Source organism: Haliotis asinina, chromosome 12 (assembly GCF_037392515.1).
Source record: "Haliotis asinina isolate JCU_RB_2024 chromosome 12, JCU_Hal_asi_v2, whole genome shotgun sequence".
NCBI classification, from domain to species: Eukaryota; Metazoa; Mollusca; class Gastropoda; order Lepetellida; family Haliotidae; genus Haliotis; species Haliotis asinina.
In genome coordinates this window covers 7,613,259-7,638,906 of record NC_090291.1, presented here as the reverse complement: position 1 = coordinate 7,638,906, position 25,648 = coordinate 7,613,259, and the positions used below count along the sequence as shown (strand labels likewise).

At 40.4% G+C, this 25,648-nt stretch overlaps 1 protein-coding gene across 1 annotated transcript; it reads left to right on the top strand.

Moving 5' to 3' along the window:
• The first annotated feature begins 269 nt into the window (after positions 1-269).
• On the top strand, positions 270-25,363 carry LOC137257835 (bactericidal permeability-increasing protein-like). Its single transcript, XM_067795312.1, has 15 exons — positions 270-614; positions 3,235-3,334; positions 3,647-3,778; positions 4,517-4,590; positions 5,051-5,202; positions 5,505-5,568; positions 5,659-5,750; positions 6,687-6,863; positions 7,108-7,179; positions 7,773-7,940; positions 10,649-10,716; positions 16,165-16,207; positions 16,610-16,673; positions 21,035-21,111; positions 21,796-25,363. The coding sequence occupies exons 1-15, from the start codon at positions 515-517 to the stop codon at positions 21,949-21,951; spliced, it is 1,539 nt and encodes a 512-aa protein (XP_067651413.1). The 5' UTR covers positions 270-514; the 3' UTR covers positions 21,952-25,363.
• Positions 25,364-25,648: the final 285 nt, after the last annotated feature.

The window sequence follows — 25,648 nt, the reverse complement described above, 5'->3', positions numbered from 1 at the left end:
ATTTGGATATTGACATCAACAAATCTTGCTTTTCTTCTCCTTTCTTATGCACTCCACCTGTAAATGTCCTTTAATGACATCAGACGAATAAGCTTTCTTTTGGTATCATATATGCGCATGCGACAGGTAATATAGTTAGGTACATTAATTATTGGTACACCGGTATATGGCTTGCCGAAACTTCACACACCAAGCAACGTCAGCTTGTCGACACGCTTCATTGAATAATAAGGTACACCAAGAGTAACGTCCCTTGGATGGAATTTCCCAAAATCGTCACAGTGGGTGAGAATGTGAAGGCTGAAGAGCTGCAGGGCTGATCATCGCTTCAGTTTCTGCTTCCTGGTTGGTGCTCTGGGACCTGTGCAGCGCAGATTCAATTCCCCGCTGATACACATATTACTTCCCAGTTGAGACTTTCAACGAGCAGTTAACACTCAAAAACAAGGGACTGATCGCTCACGAAGACGCGGTGCCTGTGTAGGTGATCTGTGACAGTCGTGACAACAACAAAATGAAGCTTGTTGTTATTTTCGTTGTGGTGTTTGTGGGTCTCGGTGCATCAGTATCTCCGGGATTTAAAGCAAGAATAACCCAGAGTGGCCTTAATTATGGTGAGTACTACTCCGGTTGATTTTGTTTACCACTACTTGGGTTTGCTGGGGAAACGAGGTCATTTTACCATCATTAACTATTCAGGCATGACATAACAGTTACTAAGTACGGGTTCAATATTACCTCTAATCTGGCAAGTGTCCAAGACTCCAGTGACCAGTTTATTGTTAGTTCTGAATTACCTGTTAAAACTTAGGGAAGAGTTCCTCCCGCAACACCTGCTTGAAATGTATTTTATGTATGTTATGCCTGGGGATTAGGATTTAAGTTCAAGGGTTAGGTTTAATATCATGTTAGAAGTGTCATGCAAACGAGAAATCAAACACAATTAAAACTTAATTATCGCTCATTCATGACATATAATATACATTGCTGCTTCTAAAAAAACAAATAAACAAAATTATATGCGTACATAATCGTGATTCAAAAGTGCAGTATTTTGTACTTGGGCTTACTTCCCTTGGAATGAAGCCCTTGGGAGAGCGAACCCAGTCATAGTGGATGGGTGTGCACTCAAGTATAATGACGGCTTCCGATTGGCTGGTTCATTTGGTGATACGCTGAGGGCTCATTGTGTGTTCAGAAATATGATCTGTTTTATGGGCATTTTCGAAATATGGCGAGTCACAAGAAAGTAAGATTCTCTATGGATAACAACTTCTTTTATTGTACTTGATGCATCGTTTCAGTATGGATTCATATACCATTGTCAAACAAAATCATGTACACTAGAAGAAGATGTTATCCATAAAGAATGTATATAGAGATGGTGGGTGCGTAAATACGTGCTCTCTGAATTTGCGTTCGATCCAATCAAAAATTATCTCAGTAGAGATGGTGAACTACTGCATGATTGGAAACTGTCATTTGCCCTAGTGCCAAGCAGGACTTGAAACTGACAAGAGTTTGCACCAGTTTCCGTCAGATCCAGTCATCCGTGAAAAATGGATGTAGTTTGTTTGCAACCTACAGACATAAAAACATGTCATGTGTACAAGTATCACACCTGCCTAATTACATAATGTGGCAGACACAGGACTTGGGTGCAGGAGTCGTAAAAGAATATATATTGTTTATGGCATATAGCCTGATATGTGTTAAGTTCAAATTTGCAGGTGCTCAATGATTGAAGCTGTGTATTGCATATTATCTTTAGCAGACAGCCAGTGTTTGTGTACACAACCAAGATTAGACTACAGCTTATGACCTCATAGGCATGCATACTGTTTCAAGCTCCATGAACCTATTCACTGCGCATGCATTATGGGGGCAGCGCAGCACAGCTGTTGAAACCACCTTTTCCCCCAGTGCTGGGGGAAATTTAGTGAATCGTTTGAACTCCGATTTCGCGGGCTTTTTTTCCTTTGCGTTTTTTTTTCAACTTTATAGGTTGAATTGGCATTTTTGATGATTTGCTCTGGTAAGTGCAAACAGAAAGGTATCAGAATCTGCAAAGTTGTGTTTTACATTGCATAGGTAAAATTAGGGTTAGGATTAGGGTTAGGTTTAGGATTGGCTTTATATGAGAAAAAAACAAAAAAAAACCATCTATTCCTAGGCATAATATGATTTTTAAAAATGGGGGTTAACAATAGCGCAATAACACGCTGCATGGTGGTGATGTACAACAATAACACAATAAAATGTTGCATGGCGGTGATGTACAACAATACCACAATAACATGTTACATGGTGGTGATGAACAGCAATAACACAATAACATGCTGCATGGTGGTGATGTACATCAATAACACAATTACATGCTGCATGGTGGTGATGTACAATAATAGCGCAATAACATGCTGCATGGTGGTGATGTACATCAATAACACAATAACATGCTGCATGGCAGCAATGTACAACAATAACACAATAACATGCTGCATGGTGGTGATGTACAACAATAACACAATGACATGTTGCATGGTGGTGATGTACAACAATAGCATAATAACATGCTACATGGTTGCGATGTACAACAATAACACAATAACGTGCTACATGGTGGTGATGTACAACAATAACACAATGACATGCTGCATGGTGGTGATGTGCAACAATAACGTTATAACATGCTGCATGGCAGTGATGTACAACAATAACACAATGACATGCTGCATGGTGGTGATGTGCAACAATAACACAATGACATGCTGCATGGTGGTGATGTGCAACAATAACACAATAACATGCTGCATGGTGGTGATGTACAACAATAGCATAATAACATGCTACATGGTTGTGATGTACAACAATAACACAATAACATGCTACACAATAACATGCTGCATGGTGGTGATGTACATCAATAACATAATAACATGCTTCATGGTGGCGATGTGCAACAATAACACAGTAATGTGCTTCATGGTGGCGATGTGCAACAACAACACAATAATGTGCTGCATGGTGGTGATGTACAACAATAACACAATAATGTGCTGCATGGTGGTGATGTACAACAATAACACAATGACATGCTGCATGGTGGTGAAATAATATTCATCTGCTCAGTTGCTGGACTATACAATTTTGTCCAGGGAGGCCTGGAATGGATCCCCTGATGATGTTATCCTATTATCTATCTGATACTTTAAAATAACTTGCTTATATTTTCAGCAAACAAGATGGCTATGTTGGCTTTATCGCAGTCCATCAAGAAACTGCATATCCCAGATCAGTCCGGCAAGTCAGGAAAAGTGTCCTACACCATTAGTGGGTAAGAGAATTATGATCCTCTCTCGATCCGAGTGTACAGGAGGTAGTGGGTAGCACTTAGTTAGGAGATTGATGGACACAGGTTATGTTTATCACTGTCCTGATAAATGAAGGATCATAATCACTATCCCTCTATGATCCATATTTACATCGATTTGGTTGAAAGTTTTACAGATGCCTCTATGTACTTAGAGTAAATAATTCTTTTAGTCGTGTGGGGATTTTCAAATTCAGATGGATGAAAATTGAATAAACTCCATCCCAGAATTTTCCTCTGTCATCATTCCAATCTCTGTCTCTGACTTTCTTGTAGAATGACAATTTCCAGCTTTACGTCCCCACGTAGCTCAATGCTACTGCAGAAAGGAGCGGGTATCAAGTGGACGGCTGCTGGGGCAAACTTGGCTATGAATGGAAAAGTCCACTACAAGTATAAGAAAGGATGGTAGGTTGCCAAGGAAGACTTGCAGGATTGGACATGTGCTTGACATGAGTATATTGTGATTGACATGAGAAGATGGGAGTTGACCTGAATAGATGTGGATCGACCTGAGTAGATGTGGGTTGATGTTGACCTGAGAAGATATGGGTTGACATTAGTAGATATGGGTTGACCTGAGTAGATATGGATTAACATGAGTAGATGTGGGTTGACCAGAGTAGAGTGGGCTTGACATGAGTTGATATGGGTTGACACTAGCAGATGTGGGTTGATCTGGGTAGATGGGGGTTGACATGAGTATATATGGGTTGACCTGAGTAGATGTTGGTTGACCTGTGTAGGTGTGGGTTGATGTGAATAGATGTGGGTTCACATGAGTAAATATGATAGACAGATGTGGACTGACATGAGTAGATGGTGGTTGATTTGAGTGGATGGGGGTTGACCTGAATATATGGTGGTTGATATGAATAGATATGAGTTGACCTGAATATATTGTGGTTGATATGAGTAGATATGGGTTGACCTGAGTAGATGACTGTTGGCATAAGTTATTAAATATATGTTTGTTGAGATGAGGTGATGTGAGTGGAAGTGAGTAGTGAGTAGTGGTTGGTTGACTGCAGATGTGGGTTGACATGAACTGCCAGCATAGACAGTGGTATAAGATTCACTTAGTATGAACATGCCATTTTGTTCATGAAAATGTTTTTGATGATCAAAGTTTATGTTTGATTTCAGGATCCACATTTCAGATCATGTCAGTTTTGATGCTTCACTGAGTGACATCAGTTTCAGTGAGACTGTCAAACTTGGTATGTATCTTTCATCACAGTTGGAGTTGTTTCCCCTTGTATGGTTTGAGGAAGAAAGTTTCCACAACACATCCACTTGTTTACAGGCAGTGTGGAAAATATTTTCCAAGTTTTGCTAACCAGTCAGGCTTGCTAAGCCTGTAAGTTACTAGCCCACAAGAACATTCAATAGCCTGAAACTTGAATGTAGAAACCAGGCACAAGGTACCAAAAATAGATGAGAATATGACATGGGTTTCACCATTAAGCTCCTAATTAACATTTTTATCAGGCCATAATCTTGCATGACTTGAGAGTGTATTGTAACTTAACAAGTCAGAGAGAGCGATAAATTTACAACATCACCATGTGAAAATTCACTAGCCTGTCGGGCCAGTGACTGTGGAGTTGTACTGGCTTGACTAGGTTTTCACTGGCCATGGGCTAGTGAGCCAGTGACTATTTTGCCCACTGTTTACAGGTGATGCTGCAGGAAAACCCAAGCTGACTGGCAGTAGTTGTTCTAGTGGCATTGGGGGAGTGAAGATCCGCTTCCATGGTGGGGCGTCTTGGCTTTATAACCTCTTCACTGGTCCCATCGAGAAGAAAGCCAAGGACCTTCTCAAGGGTCAGGTCAGTCCAGACTGAGCCAACTCTTTCACTCAAACGAATTCCTTAATACAAATTATGATAAACAAGACACAGTACTAGAGATTTCATCTGTGTCCTGGTAACACCTGTATTTCTGTGGTACACGTGTGTGAAATATATCTGCAGCTGTGAGCCTTAAACTCATCATTTATGTTACTAGTTACAACACCTCAGGACTTTCACCCCCTTTCAGAATTCCTAGATCCACCAATGTTAACTATCCAAAACTATCAGACATATGTGTCCATGTGTATTTTCAAAGTTGTATGTCTTTGCATTTGAAGATGTGCAAGCTGGTGACTGCTGCTATCAACACTGATGCCAACAAACAACTGCAGAAACTCCCCAGTAAGTATGACTTATCTCCCTTGGGTGTTATGCTGGATATATATTTACATGTTGCAGTTGCTTATAACTGGTTCCATCTTTTGTTTTCAGTGTCAGTCTCTGTCCTGAAGAAGTTCTTGCTAGACTACAGCCTCATCTCAAACCCGACCTTTGACACCAAGTTCATGGAGACCATGCTGAAGGTCAGCTGCCCTATGTGTTCAAGGTCACTCTTGACAAGTCCTTATCTGTGCCAGTGACACAGCATGTAAACATTTCATGTAAACATGGCAGGGGTAGCCTAGCAGTACCATCATGGCAGGGGTAGCCTAGCTGTACCATCATATCAGGGGTAGCCTAGCAGTACCATCATGGCAGGGGTAGCCTAGCAGTACCATCATGGCAGGGGTAGCCTAGCAGTAACATCATGGCAGGGGTACCCCAGCAGTACCATCATGGCAGGGGTAGCCTAGCTGTACCATCATGGCAGGGGTAGCCTAGCAGTACTATCATGGCAGGGGTAGCCTAGCAGTACCATCATGGCAAGGGTAGCCTAGCAGTAACATCATGGCAGGGGTACCCCAGCAGTACCATCATGGCAGGGGTAGCCTAGCTGTACCATCATGGCAGGGGTAGCGTAGCAGTACCATCATGGCAGGGGTAGCGTAGCAGTACCATCATGGCATGGGTAGCCTAGCTGTACCATCATGGCAGGGGTAGCGTAGCAGTATCATCATGGCAGGGGTAGCCTAGCAGTACCATCATGGCAGGGGTAGCCTAGCAGTACCATCATGGCAAGGGTAGCCTAGCTGTACCATCATGGCAAGGGTAGCCTAGCAGTACCATCATGGCAGGGGTAGCGTAGCAGTACCATCACAACAGGATAGCGTAGCAGTACCATCATGGCCCTTGATGGGATAGTCTAGCAGTACCAACGTGGCAAGGGTAGCCTAGCAGTAACAGACAGTAAATACCCAGGTAATACACCTGAGGACAGCTGAAATGTGTGCGTACACACATAAGAATGATATGCACCGATATTTCTGTGGTACATGTCGGAAGAAATATGAACAATGCACAGCCAAAAGGACATGACATGCTGTCTGTCTCCCATACCTCTCAAACTGATCATGTTTCAGGGAGAAGTATACTGGAAAGGAGGGAAGGAGGAATGTCCATTCAGCCCGACCCCCCTGCCGACCACGTCCGACACATCCCGCATGCTGTACCTGTGGGTGTCAGACTACATGGGCAACTCCCTGGCTTACGCTGGCTTCAAGCACGGCTTCCTCCAGCAAAATCTGACTGCCAAGGATGTACGTGGAACCCAAGTCGTGCCTCTAGAAATTAGAAATTTATATTGACAGCTTTATTTTTTCAATGACTTCAGTTTAGACGCCTAAATTATTTTCATTTGAAGATGTGCTTAGTATACCAAACCTGAATTTAAACTGAAAAGCATATTATTTTGATCTGGAAGCTATAAGTAACCATTGAGGATAAAGCAAAGGAGCAATGTCATTATGTCATGTTTTGTACAAATATTGTTTCCTTTTCCAGCTTCCTCCTGGTAACAGGTCAATCTTTAACACAACATGCAAATTCAAGTGCATTGGTTTTTTCATTCCACAGGTAACTACAATCTTTGTGCCCCAAACCACTTCTCCACTAGCCCATGGCAAGTGAAATATTTGACCTAAAGATTCTGAAATGTCTGTGGTCTTAATATTTAATCAACCCTTCTGCAACAAACTACCTACAACAGTTCTACTATTTCTATTGATCAAATATACAGAATTGAATCATTATCTATAACATTTTGGCACAGTCACAGTCACTCTGTAGCTTGTATGCTGTGTCTGTTAAAGATTGGCAACATCCTATCTTTGGAAAGACTGTGTGTAACACTGGCAAGATCCCAGTCACTTTGTAGCTTGTAAGCTTTATCTGTAACAGATCAGCAAGACCCAAGACTCTCTAATGTGTTAACACTGTCTGTAACAGATCAGCAAGATCAAGACTCTGTGATGTGTTAACACTGTCTGTATGAGATTGGTAAGATCCCATTCACTCCTGGATCTAACAGATCAGCAACTTTACAGTCATTCTGTAACATGTATACATTGCCTGTAACATACTGGGAAGTAACCAGTTACTTTGTTACTAGAAGCACTGATCGGCCCGTTCCAGTACACTCTGTAAAGTGTTTACACTGTCTATAACAGATCGGCAAGAAATACCCCAACAGCCAGGTGACAATGAGGATGTATGCTACTGCACCTCCCAACATCACCATCACCAGCGGCCTCATCAACATGAACTTCAGTGGGAACATTGACCTCTACGCCAAGACTCCAGATGGAAAGACTCCATTCCTGCTTACTATCTCTGTTGTAAGTATAGTTAGTTCTGTCCATCGCTTACCACCTCCATTGTAAGTGTAGTTAGTTCTGTTCATTGCTTACCACCTCCATTGTAAGTGTAGTTAGTTCTGTCCATCGCTTACCACCTCCATTGTAAGTATAGTTAGCTCTGTCCATCGCTTACCACCTCCATTGTAAGTATAGTTAGCTCTGTCCATCGCTTACCACCTCCATTGTAAGTGTAGTTAGTTCTGTCCATTGCTTACCACCTCCATTGTAAGTGTAGTTAGTTCTGTCCATCGCTTACCACCTCCATTGTAAGTGTAGTTAGCTCTGTCCATCGCTTACCACCTCCATTGTAAGTGTAGTTAGCTCTGTCCATCGCTTACCACCTCCATTGTAAGTGTAGTTAGCTCTGTCCATCGCTTACCACCTCCATTGTAAGTGTAGTTAGTTCTGTCCATCGCTTACCACCTCCATTGTAAGTGTAGTTAGCTCTGTCCATTGCTTACCACCTCCATTGTAAGTATAGTTAGCTCTGTCCATTGCGTACCACCTCCATTGTAAGTATAGTTAGTTCTGTCCATCGCTTACCACCTCCATTGTAAGTATAGTTAGTTCTGTCCATCGCGTACCACCTCCATTGTAAGTATAGTTAGTTCTGTCCATTGCGTACCACCTCCATTGTAAGTGTAGTTAGCTCTGTCCATCGCTTACCACCTCCATTGTAAGTATAGTTAGCTCTGTCCAATGCTTACCACCTCCATTGTAAGTGTAGTTAGTTCTGTCCAATGCTTACCACCTCCATTGTAAGTGTAGTTAGTTCTGTCCATCGCGTACCACCTCCATTGTAAGTGTAGTTAGTTCTGTCCATCGCTTACCACCTCCATTGTAAGTATAGTTAGCTCTGTCCAATGCTTACCACCTCCATTGTAAGTATAGTTAGCTCTGTCCATCGCTTACCACCTCCATTGTAAGTATAGTTAGCTCTGTCCATTGCTTACCACCTCCATTGTAAGTATAGTTAGCTCTGTCCATTGCTTACCACCTCCATTGTAAGTATAGTTAGTTGTGTCCATCGCTTACCACCTCCATTGTAAGTATAGTTAGTTCTGTCCAATGCTTACCACCTCCATTGTAAGTGTAGTTAGCTCTGTCCATCGCGTACCACCTCCATTGTAAGTATAGTTAGCTCTGTCCATTGCTTACCACCTCCATTGTAAGTATAGTTAGCTCTGTCCATTGCTTACCACCTCCATTGTAAGTATAGTTAGTTGTGTCCATCGCTTACCACCTCCATTGTAAGTATAGTTAGCTCTGTCCAATGCTTACCACCTCCATTGTAAGTGTAGTTAGCTCTGTCCATCGCGTACCACCTCCATTGTAAGTATAGTTAGCTCTGTCCATTGCTTGCTTGTATTTTTGTTGTCCAAAGTCCAGCATCAGTTGCTGGGGACTGGCAGTTTCTTACCCAGAATTTCCAACAGTTCACCGAATACAGTGGAAGCGGTCAAAACCGGCAGCTGTCAGTTCTGGATCACAGCATGAAATTAGCCACTTGAATGTGCTTATGTAGTAATCAGTGCTGTCTAATCTGGTCCTTGGTGAGGACTCGTTAACTGTGCCAGCTCTACAATCTGGTACGTTGTATAAACCTGATTATTTCTTCTGTCTAGACAGCTTCCACTGTATGCCAAGCCTGTTATCCAGCAACTGACAAGAGACGGCGATAGTTTGGAACAGTTTGATTAATTATGTATACAGTGATTGTAGTTAACACAGTGTTTGGAATAATCAGTGTTACGTGTCTACTGGTACTGTTCTGGACATTTTCAATATGCATGTATGTGCTCAGCTTGTCATCACCCTAACTTGTGCTGCTACTGACAATCTAGTGATCAACAGCATGAGCATTGATCTGCGCAAATAGGAACTGATGACATGTGCCAACCAAGTCAGCAAGCCTAACCACCCGATCCTGTTAGTCACCTCACAAGCAGAGTCGCCTTTTATGGGAAGCATGGGTTGCTGAAGGCCTATTCTACCCCACATCTTCATGGGTCAAACAGATTATGAAGCAGGAGAAGTTGACCGATACTATTGTGTGAGGGTGGCATGGGTTTCTGTATTCAGTAGACTCCTCAGAGGTTTGGGGTCAGATAGAACACCCTGCACTGTGCAACGCATGTAGTCTCACCCTGGGCATGTGACTTTGTTCAATATATGCCTCTGTTCAGTAAGCAGTGAAAGGGTACCAGATAGAATGAGATAGGCATGTGACCTTGTTCAACATATGCCTCTGTTTAGTAAGCAGTGAATGGGTACGAGATAGGATGAGTAAGGCATATGACTTTGTTCAACATATACTTCTGCTCAGTTAGCAGTGGATGGGTACAAGGTAGGATGAGATAAGAACGTGACTTTGTTCAACATATACTTCTGTTCAGTTAGCAGTGGATATGTACCAGATAGGATGTCATGGTCATGTGACTTTATGCCATTTGACGAGGAGACTTTTGTTGAATGCTCGGATAGCAAACAAAATTCGAGCACATGCTGACCATGGTAGTAACAGAGGTATGTTTGCGTGGAATATTTGTGCAGATATATTTTGGAAAGTGGACTATTGAATCGGATGATGTAATTCTATTAATTTTCTGAAACCACCCAGCAAAAGTGCTGCTTCAGCTGTTAACACAACTGATAATTACACCTCCTCCTATGACATGTTTTCGCAGGTGCTTGTTGCCAAGGTAAATGCCTACATAGACGGACAGCTGGTGAAGGGGAAGATCACCAGTACAAAGTAGGTATCCTACGTTCATACTCAGCCAACTGACCAGCGCATCCATCACCATACTGACAGTGATTTATTATATCTATTGCATTCCTGTTCAACTCTTAGGTCGTAAGAAATGCCATGTTAACTGTGTGTTATTTTGTCTCCCTCAGCTACTTGGATATCTGCAGGATTTCAGTTTGAGTTTGCATCAGAGTGAAGTTATTGTCTGTTGATGTGGTACACCAAAATCATTACTGACCAACTCACTCTTGTGGCCATTTTTCCACATGGGTTCCAAATGAGTGAAGTTATTGTCTGTTGATGTGGTACACCAAAATCATTACTGACCAACTCATTCTTGTGGCCATTTTTCCACATGGGTTCCAGCTGAGTGAAGTTATTGTCTGTTGATGTGGTACACCAAAATCATTACTGACCAACTCACTCTTGTGGCCATTTTTCCACATGGGTTCCAACTGAGTGAAGTTATTGTCTGTTGATATGGTACACCAAAATCATTACTGACCAACTCACTCTTGTGGCCATTTTTCCACATGGGTTCCAACTGAGTGAAGTTATTGTCTGTTGATGTGGTACACCAAAATCATTACTGACCAACTCACTCTTGTGGCCATTTTTCCACATGGGTTCCAACTGAGTGAAGTTATTGTCTGTTGATGTGGTACACCAAAATCATTACTGATCAACTCACTCTTGTGGCCATTTTTCCACATGGGTTCCAACTGAGTGAAGTTATTGTCTGTTGATGTGGTACACCAAAATCATTACGGACCAACTCACTCTTGTGGCCATTTTTCCACATGGGTTCCAACTGAGTGAAGTTATTGTCTGTTGATGTGGTACACCAAAATCATTACTGACCAACTCACTCTTGTGGCCATTTTTCCACATGGGTTCCAACTGAGTGAAGTTATTGTCTGTTGATGTGGTACACCAAAATCATTACTGATCAACTCACTCTTGTGGCCATTTTTCCACATGGGTTCCAACTGAGTGAAGTTATTGTCTGTTGATGTGGTACACCAAAATCATTACTGACCAACTCACTCTTGTGGCCATTTTTCCACATGGGTTCCAACTGAGTGAAGTTATTGTCTGTTGATGTGGTACACCAAAATCATTACTGACCAACTCACTCTTGTGGCCATTTTTCCACATGGGTTCCAACTGAGTGAAGTTATTGTCTGTTGATGTGGTACACCAAAATCATTACTGACCAACTCACTCTTGTGGCCATTTTTCCACATGGGTTCCAACTGAGTGAAGTTATTGTCTGTTGATGTGGTACACCAAAATCATTACTGACCAACTCACTCTTGTGGCCATTTTTCCACATGGGTTCCAACTGAGTGAAGTTATTGTCTGTTGATGTGGTACACCAAAATCATTACTGACCAACTCACTCTTGTGGCCATTTTTCCACATGGGTTCCAACTGAGTGAAGTTATTGTCTGTTGATGTGGTACACCAAAATCATTACTGACCAACTCACTCTTGTGGCCATTTTTCCACATGGGTTCCAGCTGAGTGAAGTTATTGTCTGTTGATGTGGTACACCAAAATCATTACTGACCAACTCACTCTTGTGGCCATTTTTCCACATGGGTTCCAACTGAGTGAAGTTATTGTCTGTTGATGTGGTACACCAAAATCATTACTGACCAACTCACTCTTGTGGCCATTTTTCCACATGGGTTCCAACTGAGTGAAGTTATTGTCTGTTGATGTGGTACACCAAAATCATTACTGACCAACTCACTCTTGTGGCCATTTTTCCACATGGGTTCCAACTGAGTGAAGTTATTGTCTGTTGATGTGGTACACCAAAATCATTACTGACCAACTCACTCTTGTGGCCATTTTTCCACATGGGTTCCAACTGAGTGAAGTTATTGTCTGTTGATGTGGTACACCAAAATCATTACTGACCAACTCACTCTTGTGGCCATTTTTCCACATGGGTTCCAAATGAGTGAAGTTATTGTCTGTTGATGTGGTACACCAAAATCATTACTGACCAACTCACTCTTGTGGCCATTTTTCCACATGGGTTCCAACTGAGTGAAGTTATTGTCTGTTGATGTGGTACACCAAAATCATTACTGACCAACTCTCTCTTGTGGCCATTTTTCCACATGGGTTCCAACTGAGTGAAGTTATTGTCTGTTGATGTGGTACACCAAAATCATTACGGACCAACTCACTCTTGTGGCCATTTTTCCACATGGGTTCCAACTGAGTGAAGTTATTGTCTGTTGATGTGGTACACCAAAATCATTACGGACCAACTCACTCTTGTGGCCATTTTTCCACATGGGTTCCAACTGAGTGAAGTTATTGTCTGTTGATGTGGTACACCAAAATCATTACGGACCAACTCACTCTTGTGGCCATTTTTCCACATGGGTTCCAACTGAGTGAAGTTATTGTCTGTTGATGTGGTACACCAAAATCATTACTGACCAACTCACTCTTGTGGCCATTTTTCCACATGGGTTCCAACTGAGTGAAGTTATTGTCTGTTGATGTGGTACACCAAAATCATTACTGACCAACTCATTCTTGTGGTCATTTTTCCACATGGGTTCCAACTGAGTGAAGTTATTGTCTGTTGATGTGGTACACCAAAATCATTACGGACCAACTCACTCTTGTGGCCATTTTTCCACATGGGTTCCAACTGAGTGAAGTTGTTGTCTGTTGATGTGGTACACCAAAATCATTACTGACCAACTCACTCTTGTGGCCATTTTTCCACATGGGTTCCAAATGAGTGAAGTTATTGTCTGTTGATGTGGTACACCAAAATCATTACGGACCAACTCACTCTTGTGGCCATTTTTCCACATGGGTTCCAAATGAGTGAAGTTATTGTCTGTTGATGTGGTACACCAAAATCATTACTGACCAACTCACTCTTGTGGCCATTTTTCCACATGGGTTCCAACTGAGTGAAGTTATTGTCTGTTGATGTGGTACACCAAAATCATTACGGACCAACTCACTCTTGTGGCCATTTTTCCACATGGGTTCCAACTGAGTGAAGTTATTGTCTGTTGATGTGGTACACCAAAATCATTACTGACCAACTCACTCTTGTGGCCATTTTTCCACATGGGTTCCAACTGAGTGAAGTTATTGTCTGTTGATGTGGTACACCAAAATCATTACTGACCAACTCACTCTTGTGGCCATTTTTCCACATGGGTTCCAACTGAGTGAAGTTATTGTCTGTTGATGTGGTACACCAAAATCATTACTGACCAACTCACTCTTGTGGCCATTTTTCCACATGGGTTCCAACTGAGTGAAGTTATTGTCTGTTGATGTGGTACACCAAAATCATTACTGACCAACTCACTCTTGTGGCCATTTTTCCACATGGGTTCCAGCTGAGTGAAGTTATTGTCTGTTGATGTGGTACACCAAAATCATTACTGACCAACTCACTCTTGTGGCCATTTTTCCACATGGGTTCCAACTGAGTGAAGTTATTGTCTGTTGATGTGGTACACCAAAATCATTACTGACCAACTCACTCTTGTGGCCATTTTTCCACATGGGTTCCAACTGAGTGAAGTTATTGTCTGTTGATGTGGTACACCAAAATCATTACTGACCAACTCACTCTTGTGGCCATTTTTCCACATGGGTTCCAACTGAGTGAAGTTATTGTCTGTTGATGTGGTACACCAAAATCATTACTGACCAACTCACTCTTGTGGCCATTTTTCCACATGGGTTCCAACTGAGTGAAGTTATTGTCTGTTGATGTGGTACACCAAAATCATTACTGACCAACTCACTCTTGTGGCCATTTTTCCACATGGGTTCCAAATGAGTGAAGTTATTGTCTGTTGATGTGGTACACCAAAATCATTACTGACCAACTCACTCTTGTGGCCATTTTTCCACATGGGTTCCAACTGAGTGAAGTTATTGTCTGTTGATGTGGTACACCAAAATCATTACTGACCAACTCTCTCTTGTGGCCATTTTTCCACATGGGTTCCAACTGAGTGAAGTTATTGTCTGTTGATGTGGTACACCAAAATCATTACGGACCAACTCACTCTTGTGGCCATTTTTCCACATGGGTTCCAACTGAGTGAAGTTATTGTCTGTTGATGTGGTACACCAAAATCATTACGGACCAACTCACTCTTGTGGCCATTTTTCCACATGGGTTCCAACTGAGTGAAGTTATTGTCTGTTGATGTGGTACACCAAAATCATTACTGACCAACTCACTCTTGTGGCCATTTTTCCACATGGGTTCCAACTGAGTGAAGTTATTGTCTGTTGATGTGGTACACCAAAATCATTACTGACCAACTCATTCTTGTGGTCATTTTTCCACATGGGTTCCAACTGAGTGAAGTTATTGTCTGTTGATGTGGTACACCAAAATCATTACGGACCAACTCACTCTTGTGGCCATTTTTCCACATGGGTTCCAACTGAGTGAAGTTATTGTCTGTTGATATGGTACACCAAAATCATTACTGACCAACTCATTCTTGTGGCCATTTTTCCACATGGGTTCCAGCTGAGTGAAGTTATTGTCTGTTGATGTGGTACACCAAAATCATTACGGACCAACTCACTCTTGTGGCCATTTTTCCACATGGGTTCCAGCTGAGTGAAGTTATTGTCTGTTGATGTGGTACACCAAAATCATTACTGACCAACTCACTCTTGTGGCCATTTTTCCACATGGGTTCCAACTGAGTGAAGTTATTGTCTGTTGATGTGGTACACCAAAATCATTACTGACCAACTCACTCTTGTGGCCATTTTTCCACATGGGTTCCAACTGAGTGAAGTTATTGTCTGTTGATGTGGTACACCAAAATCATTACTGACCAACTCACTCTTGTGGCCATTTTTCCACATGGGTTCCAACTGAGTGAAGTTATTGTCTGTTGATGTGGTACACCAAAATCATTACTGACCAACTCACTCTTGTGGCCATTTTTCCACATGGGTTCCAACTGAGTGAAGTTATTGTCTGTTGATATGGTACACCAAAATCATTACTGACCAACTCATTCTTGTGGCCATTTTTCCACATGGGTTCCAGCTGAGTGCAGGTGACCTAGGAACTGTCAACTCATGGGAGATTCCCTTGTTTCCATCATCAGTAATATATACTGCTATTTAAAACATACCAAATGTATTTCATTTCTCAAACACAGTCAACTGTATCTCAGATATATATCAAGATACAAGACAAATGTAAACAAAAAAGTATTTGTGAAGGATTCTATGAGCAAGTTGTACCTGTATTCTTAATTGTTTGTTGTGTTTTCACATATAACTTTCATTGATTAATGATGAGTCTTCATACAGATGACAGGCGAGGGGAAGTGGGATCAACAATAACAGATCATATGCCAGATTCAACATTATAATCTTTGTGGTTTTCATTGTTGTGTATTTCGTCCACAGCCTCCATTTGGATGTGAAGAACTCTACTGTTGGCCCAGTGTCGGTAAGTTATTTATTGAAGTCAGTCTTCAGGTTGGGACATTCACTCTTTCAGATTACTGGAAGAATCGAGCCATTCAGTAGATACTTTTTTTTAAATATAATTGTTTAGTTGTTCATTCTTGGTGGCAGAATTTAGAAATTGTAACATTTGAAGTCAAAAAGGTTTTATCATCTGAGAAACTCTTCAATGAAAGCTATGAATCTCCACACTTATGCGGTCCAGCTAGCAGTCCAGCTAGCTTGTTTTGTATTTGCATGGAAGTAGGAACGGTAATGATTTTCCTGTCTTGGTTGTGCATGTTCAGAAAGAATAGCTACAGACTTAACCTGAACCGTTGTCGATGCAGATGGAGTTGCTGAAGGTTGCCATCAGATATAGTGATTGGATATATTTGTGTTGCAGTCTACAGCTCTTCAGTTGGTGATGAATAGTGCTATCACCCTCTTTGTCCTTCCACAGCTTAATGGTAAGTGGTGCACCCAAGTCCTTAGTTAAAGATACTCTCATTTCATGCATTCATTACTTCTTGACTGGAAGAGTAAATGGAGGATACTCTTTAACCCCTGTAAAACAGTGTACAATAAGGATTCTCATTGAAGTCATGTCTACATATATTTATGTTATCTGTTGATATATATTTTGTTTCAAAGGTTAGTGAATATATAACTGATAGGGAGTTTTTTCTGTTGAAATACATTATTCAGTAGACAACTGAAAATTAATCATATTTCAGATTTGAAAGATTAGTTGTGCAAGTGTATTTTTGAATTGAATAAAATGTTTATCAGAAGGTTAAACAGTGTTAATATTGGCACATCGTTTGCGGATAAACTCTTACTTTGAAAGAAACAAAGGCCAGTGTAGTTATGAAGTCTTCATTTTAATGTTTGTTGTGCAGTGTTTTATTTCTGTTGTGCTGTGTCTTACTTCTGTGGTGCAGTCTCTTACTTCCATTGTTCAGTGTCTTACTTCTGTGGTGCAGTGTCTTACTTCCATTATACAGTGTCTTACTTCTCTGGTGCAGTGTCTTACTTCCATTATACAGTGTCTTACTTCTCTGGTGCAGTGTCTTACTTCCATTATACAGTGTCTTATTTCAGTTGTTACAGTGTCTTACTTTTGTGTTGCAGTGTCTTACTTCCATTGTACAGTGTCTTACTTCTGAGGTGCAGTGTCTTACATCTGTTGTACAGTGTCTTACTTCCATTGTACTTTGTCTTACTTCTGTGGTGCAGTGTCTTACTTTTGTGGTGCAGTGTCTTACTTCCATTGTACAGTGTCTTATTTCAGTTGTTACAATGTCTTACTTTTGTGTTGCAGTGTCTTACTTCCATTGTACAGTGTTTTACTTCTGTGGTGTATTGTCTTACTTTTGTTGTACATTGTCTTACTTCTGTGGTGCATTGTCTTACTTGCGTTGTACAGTGTCTTACTTCTGTGTTGCAGTGTCTTACTTTTGTTGCACAGTCTTACTTATGTTGTACAGAATCTTCCTTCTGTTCTATGATGTCTTGCTTCTATTGCAATTAGTCTTACTTCTTTTGTATGAAGTGTTACCTTCATTTGTTTATTGTGGTTTAGTGTCTTTCTTATTTTTACTGTGGCCTACTTTTGTTGTACAGTCTTACATGTGTTGTACAGTGTCTTATGGTGTAGAGTGTCTTGTCTTATGTTGTACTGTGTCTTATGTTGGACAGTGTCTAGTCCTATGTTTGACAGTGTCTTGTCTTATGTTGTACAGTGTCTTGCCAACATTGTACAGTGTCTTATGTTGTATAGAGTCTTGTCTTACGTTGCACAGTGTCTTGTCTTATGTTGGACAGCATCTTGCCAACATTGTACAGTGTATTATGTTGTAAAGTGTCTTGTCTCATGTTGTACAGTGTCTTGCCTACAATGTACAGTGTCTCACCTTACAGAGTATTATTTTTGTTGTATAACGTTCTCAAAAGGCATGTAGAAGTTGGAAGAATATGAATACATGCAATGTTTTATGGATAGCAACTTCCTGTTGTTGTTTCTTTCACCTGAAGTTTGGTTTTGTTTACTTGCTGTAAAAACATTTTCTGCCAAGATCGCTTAAGTTTGACACTTGGTCATTAATATTTCTCACCATTTCTGGACAGACTGCTCTTCCATACACTCCTTACAGTTACTTCCTCGTTATACCATGAGAATTGGGGGAGGCCTCATTTCATCAATGGCGGATAGCATTGTTTATTTATGGGCCGACCTGTGGTAGTTTGCCTGATGGATCTAGCTGATGTTAGAGGAGGAGGCCATTCATTTAAGAGCAACAGGAGTTTATAAGTTAAGACTTTTGTGTTATTTTTTCAGCCAATAATCGTAGAGCGTTGTCGGGTATTACTGAACAAGCGGCTATTACCGAACAAAATTCCATTTCCATACTGTTTACTCAATTTACCGATCGCTACAGTATTTTTCATGCGCATGCACAGAAACGGAAACATCCTCTACCGGAAAAAATGGAAATGATGAATTTCTAATAGTTTCCAGTCTCTAGTAGGTTTTAGAATTTCACTCGTCCTGTGTAAATAAATCGTTAACTTGGGAAACGTACCCTGCTGAAAAATACATGATGATTGTTTGATAGAGAGTTTTATTGTACAAGCTATGGTGTTCTCCCAAGCCAAATCAGACATTGACTCCAAACGTTAGTTCCTGGAACAACTTACTTTTACATCAGAAACATGTTTGTTGAGGCATGTCGATAAACGTTTGAGATATTCGACCGTGACCTTACAGGAACATCAAGGGCAGTTAATTTCATGACTTTATTGAGAGTGGTTTCACTTAGACTGCGAGTGATGGGCACCTTGCATGTCATTTAATTACTTTCACCCTTGTCCCTGTTGAAATACGTGAATTGTGTCTCCTAGAAAATACGTCCACATATAGCAAAGTGCATACACGTTAATCATCTATTTAAAAGTAAGGTTTCATGTACTTTAAATTATTTATTCTACATCCTCATCTTCCGTATGCCCACTTTTTTTTTTTTTTTTGTATTCAGACGTGAAATAATGTCACTGACGCTATATGAATTAATGCCCATATGCTAAAAATACCCAGAGTTAAAAGTTAATACAACACTCTTTTAAAGGACTTTCCCTTTGAGGTTTTCCTGCTGATGTTTCGAATAGTGACTGCTTGCTGCATTTTGAACAAAAATGAAGGAATATTTCTGCTGTGTTGGGGGTTACTGTTTATCAACTTTTTTAGCTGACATCATTAAATTATACTAAAGTTGAGTGAGACGTGCTGTATTGTTTACTTGCTACCCCTTTACCTAGCTTAACTGACAATATTTCTTTCATCAGACCCGATATGGTCTGATTTATAGTTTGTAGTTCTTTCAAATTGCTCTTTCACGTACCTGTATTTTTCACGTTTGACTTTAGTGTAGTGATCAATGCCAATCAAGAAATTTTCAGTCAGGTGGTTAAGATCAATACTGAAAGGACTTTTGTATTTGTAATAACTGATGACCACAGTCCTCATAATCCCCAGCGTCGTGACCTAACTTTGGTTTGGGTGGCTATATCCAGTGTCTTTCAAAGTTGTACATGGCACTGTCATGTGAAGAATCGTTCATGGCAACTTTGTTCCATTGAGAACAAGAAAATCCCTTTGCTGTACACACGTATTAAAGATGTTTTATCTGGTATGTAGTTGCTCAGCAAATGACACCTGACAAGTACCTTTCGTGCCACGGGAAGTGTGTTTGACTCATGCTCATATGCATAAATTGCGCACATATACCAGCATAAATATGTCATATTATGCGTTCATGGCAGTATTTGAATGGTACATATGTCACGTGTTTCACCTGCATGCTTACAGGAGTGAGTTGGTGAGTTTAGTTTTACGCTGCACTCAGCAATATTCCAGCTATATGGTGGCGGTCTGTAAATAATCGAGCCTGGACCAGTCAATCCAGTAATCAACAACATGAGCATCGATCTGCGCAATTGGGAACCGATGACGTGTGTCAACCAAGTCAGCGAGCCTGACCACCTGATCCTGTCGCCTCTTACAACAAGCATAGTCGCCTTTTATGGCAAGCATGGGTTGCTGAATTCCTATTCTATTATCATTAACTGGATGTTGATATAACATATCAAACAATGACATATCTGACCTTGATTACAACGACATGAAAAGTCTCTAATACATGTGTAATATATGGGTTATAGTAACACTATTACACTATACCGTTATAGGACGTGTACCTGGCATATCAGTATATTGAGTGAAGACACTTTTGAATATTATTATTCCAGCTTTATACTAGAACGGACTAAATTATGCAATATAAATAAAATATATAATACAAAATATGGACTTCAGAGTATGTAATATGAACAAACTGACCGCACTTGAGCGTAAACACTTGTCACAGAGGTCGTCAGCCCAACGATAGCCCGGAATAGACCAAACGAGTGTTTGGAAAAGCCCGACGACTGTTCGGAATAGCCCGACGTCATTGTTTGAAATAGCCCGACATCACTGTCCGACAAGACTGCAAAACATCGCGTCAAATATTTGCCTGAAACAGGTTTACTAGGCGGGATTAACTTGTCTTCACACGTGAATATGATGCTCATTAAGAGGTCCGTTGTATGTATAAATTATTGGTATGTGTGACAAAACAGGGTAGGAATTAGGCTGGATGTGGTGTTAGCTGTTCGGTAATACCCGACACCGCTCTAAGCATCATGAAAATAGGAAGCGCCTTCCTGTAAGGAATAAAAGAAGCCGATTTGCCTGTGTCATGTATTTACGTTGTATTGTTGTATGTTGTAGCCCAAGGACAGAAAGGGCTGGTTCTGCCTGTAACAGACAACATCCACTTCACCAACGCTAGTCTGTCTCTCCTCCAGGTTGGTGCAATTAGGTCGCATAGTAACCATGGTAATGCCAGGATGTGACATACTGCATTTTCCACATACCCTGGTGTTACCCCCACATGCTGTTCCATGTGAGCCTCATAGTGAAATGGTCAGTACTGGTCAATATGAAATGCTGTGGTGATGTAAGACGGAATCGGGTATATCCTGACATGTGTCATTGAGTCGTCATCACAACATGTCTGGCATGAAAAGCTTGAGATATAAAGTAAGGTGCCACGTTCTCAGACAGAAAGTAGCACATACATGTGAGTGAGTGAGTGAGTGAGTTTAGTTTTATGCCATACTCAGCAATATTCCAGCCATATGCCAGCAATCTGTAAATAATTGAATCTGGACCAGACAATCCAGTGATCAACAGCATGAGCACCAATCTGCACATTTGGTACTGATGACATGCATCAGTGAAGTCAGCGAGCCTGGCCACCCGATCCCGTTAGTCACCTCTTACAACAAGCATAGTCTCCTTTTATGGCAAGCATGGGCTGCTGAAGGCCTATTCTATCCCGGACCTTCACGAGTCGCACACATCTGAGAGAGCATCAGAATCTCCTTTGAGATCAAAATAGTGTTGCTCTTTTAAGGATCTGCAGTTTTTCTTTATCTGTTCCTCTCCATATTGAACTAAATATGAAGAAATACGACTACTGTTTTCAGGGAGCACTTCTCGTCTCCACCAACCTGTCCTACTCTCCAGGCACTGATGAGGATGACTTGCACATTGACAAGGCAATTCACCCCAACACAATCCGTGACCGTGCGATGTCCTTCAAAGTTGTGGGACAGAAACAGCCAGTTTTCAATCATATCTAACTGGCCCAACATCCTACATCCTTGTCTCTCATTTCTCCATATCCGCCTAGAAGATGCATCTCAACTAGGTGCAAAATATATTTCATAAAGTCTAAATAGAGGAAAAAGGTCTAACATTTAATGATTGAGTTTGAAAAAGATATTCTAGAAATAAACAAGGTGAAATCTTTGAAGGGAATTTAGTACTGGAATGCATAAGAAAAGCAAGATATATGGTTTTGAATTTCTTTATTGTAAATAACATGACGTTTTGGAGTTAATGCTTGCTCCTTCATTAGGTCTTTCTAGTAACAGGTTTGTCAAACAATCTTTCGAGGTGCAAGAGAGCTAGTTATCAGTGTTAGTTAAATTCTTCAACCTATGTTCAGATACAGTGTCTGTCTTTGTTATGCAGTTGTAGACAGCATTGTTTCCTGTGCTGTAACACCCTGGGTCATTCATTATAGGGTCCTCTAACAGCCATGTACATACATAGCAGCATAATGTGGAAGTCTAAGAGTTTCATCGCTTTTCTTGTAGAAGCAAACAATTTCCATTAATCAAGAGTTTACATCGCTTTTAAGTGTGTCCAGGTGTGTTTATTGCCGGTTGTATGGGCTAAACGTATACAGTGGTCTCTCCCTACAACTTTCTTTTCTATAGAAATGACATTCCAAATATCATCTCTAATTCAACACAGTGTGCCCTGTGTCTGGTGATAGTCTTAACATTTCTCCTCCCAGTAATCACATTCCATGCTAGGGCAGCATTTATATTTTCTCTGTTTCTCATTGCCTGACAAAGACTCCTGATTTTATTACCTACCCCTCCCAGGCTTTTTGTTTTCTTCCAATACCGTAAATGAGAACCAAGAACATCACTGAGATAAGTTTGTCTTCATTAAAGTTTATCATTGTTTGATTTCCCCTGGCTGGAGAAGCCATGTTCAGAATTTGGTGGCTATGTGAAGAACTTTTTAAAAAAATGATGCTCTTATTGCTGTTCATAGCTTTGTATTTCTTGACCTGACTTGTATGTCAGTGTTGCCTTCACAGTCCAGGCTAATATGGTAATATGTATATATCCTCACTCTGTGTATACGTACCCTAGATTCATTGTTTTTTCAACATTAATTGGGAAGCAGATTCACACGACATGTTGCTACATATAGCTGTTATAGTTTCATCATTTACTGACAAAGGTGGTTCTGGAATAGGAGCTGTGTGTTAATGAAAGCTGAACAGAGATTTTCTCTAAGGCTGCAGAAAAATAATTAAATGGTTCCTGGGCACATTTTTTTCAAAAGTGACGAGGGTGGTAGGACTTTTTTTCTTCATTTTTGACAGAAAAAAGTGACAAGGGTGGAACACATTATTTTTTTCTCCCAGAAATACAGCTTGGAAAGTTAAAATTTTGTTAATGAGTAGTATCAGTCATACTTGTTCTCACACACACTCATTCTCATAGTGGACAAGCGGATGATCGGAACGCTGCAAAATCAAAATTATTGTTTCAGAAATGGAAATAACAAATCGTTACATGCACAAATAAAGGTGACACACCGATGCCTGAGAAACATTTCACTTTTTTATTCAGCCTAAGATGACTGGTGATGGGTCGCATGGTATAAGTGATAGAACACTGTCCTTGGAATCTCGCTCAAGGTGTAGGTGCCACTATGGTTAAAGAGGGAGTAGAATCTAAGGTTTCTGAAATGAATTTTTTGTGGATGTGAATCTCACTTTAGATATACTATTGTGTGGTGATATGACAAGGGAGATATATTTAACCAGATATTTGTATGTTATTCCTAAGGTTGTACATGAAATGTTCAAAAGTAATCCTAGTTTACAGATCTTTGCTCTGTGTCACCAGCACATGTTCATATTATGATACATGAAGTGGAAATGTTGAAGTGTTCTGGAATTTGATACCATGGAGGCTAGTTAGTTTTCACTTACTCCTTCAAAGCCAGATATATATTCTATATTTTATAAATTTGAGTGTAAATTAAAAGAAGACCCTGTCTCTGTACTACTGTAATTTTGTTGCCGGCATTGTTTTTAACATAGTTAGTTTATAAGGCATTCCTCAGTCAAATTCCTCTTTTTTCATACAACCCAAGAGTATCTTGTACACATCAAAACTTGTCTAATACAGGGAGAGGGAGTCTCAGAGTTTGTGTTCTTTTGAGGATGTGGCGGTTTTTAATGGTTTCCTTATGATGTATTTCTCATCTATTTGTCTAAGCCAGAATTTTGTTCGGCATTAAAACTGTTAACACCTTCATAGCTGATTTCATCCTCACTGTATGAGTGATGGGCTACCATCTATTGAGGGGGTGGGGAAGGGGTTATCATGTACTGAAGGGTGTGGGGTAACCTGGGATGTGAGGTTTCCATGTACTGAGGTGTGTGGGGTAACCAGGGGTGTGAGGTTTCCATGTACTGAGGTGTGTGGGGTAAGCTGTTGTTTGAGGTTTCCATGTACTGATGTGTGACATATCAAGTGTTTTTCCAGAAACATTCATAACACAAAACTTCATTTTCGTTTTTTATGATGATAAAATATTTTACATATACGTTGGTGGTGGAATTTAAGACAATTTAACTTAACTTTTAATTGTTTTGAGATATTGGCACATGAAAGAACTGAATAGTTTTTATATATATTGTCACATTTTTCGTTAGATTTTTGTGCATGTATAAGAGATGAAAAAGATTAAATTTTATTTGGCTTACTTTTTTATGATTTAGCAAATACATTGCTTCTTTAATATGAATCTTTTTATACACTGAAGCAAGGGCTTGACTATAAATGCCCTGTGACCCAAAACATGGTGACGTAAAGGTACCTTGTATAAACCTGTTATTACAGAGAACTACATTACATTATTTATTCCAAATGTTTAACAAAATTTAAGGATTGTATTCCAGCCCCAAGTTATTCTTGCCTTTTTGTTTTTAATGCTGCTCTGAAAATCTATTGGACAACATTTTGGGTTTATATTCCGACAATATGTTAGTGTTCTAAAGAAAACTTGTCAATTCAAAGTGTGTTCCTGTGAGTTGGTAAAGGTCTTGAATAGTGCAATGTGATAACACTGTATTAATGCTGAAGGTATTTACAAAGCATGAGGTATTAATGCTGAAGGTTTTGACAAAGTATGAGGTATTAATGCTAAAGGATTTGACAAAGAGTGAGACATTAATGCTGAGAGTTTTGACAAAGTTTGAGGTATTAATGCTAAAGGTATTGACAAAGTGTGATATGTTAATGCTGAGGGTATTGACAAAGTATGAGGTATTAATGGTCCTTGTTCCCCTAACATGGCGTTTGTCATCTACTTGAAACTACATCTATGCAATACATGTGTCTTTTGTGTGTCTTTCATAACTTGAGGTATTTTCATAATAAAATGTGTTGCTTCAGAGACATTGTTTGAGTACTATATACCGTGGATGCAGCGAGAGCAGGAAGGTGAGCTGCAGAACATCACCAAAGAAACCGTGAAAGAAGAGAGTCTGTAAAGCACAGTGTGCACAGCCCACCATGGTACAGAACCAGTCCCCTTGATCCTTCTGACCTCTGCTTTCACAGCCTATATGGAGACGTATATGGATCTAATCTAATCATTCAGTTTGTATAGCGCTGAAAGGTTCCAGGTTGACTGTTCACTGGTGCTTTGGTATATTCGCTGTATGTCACGCAGTATATA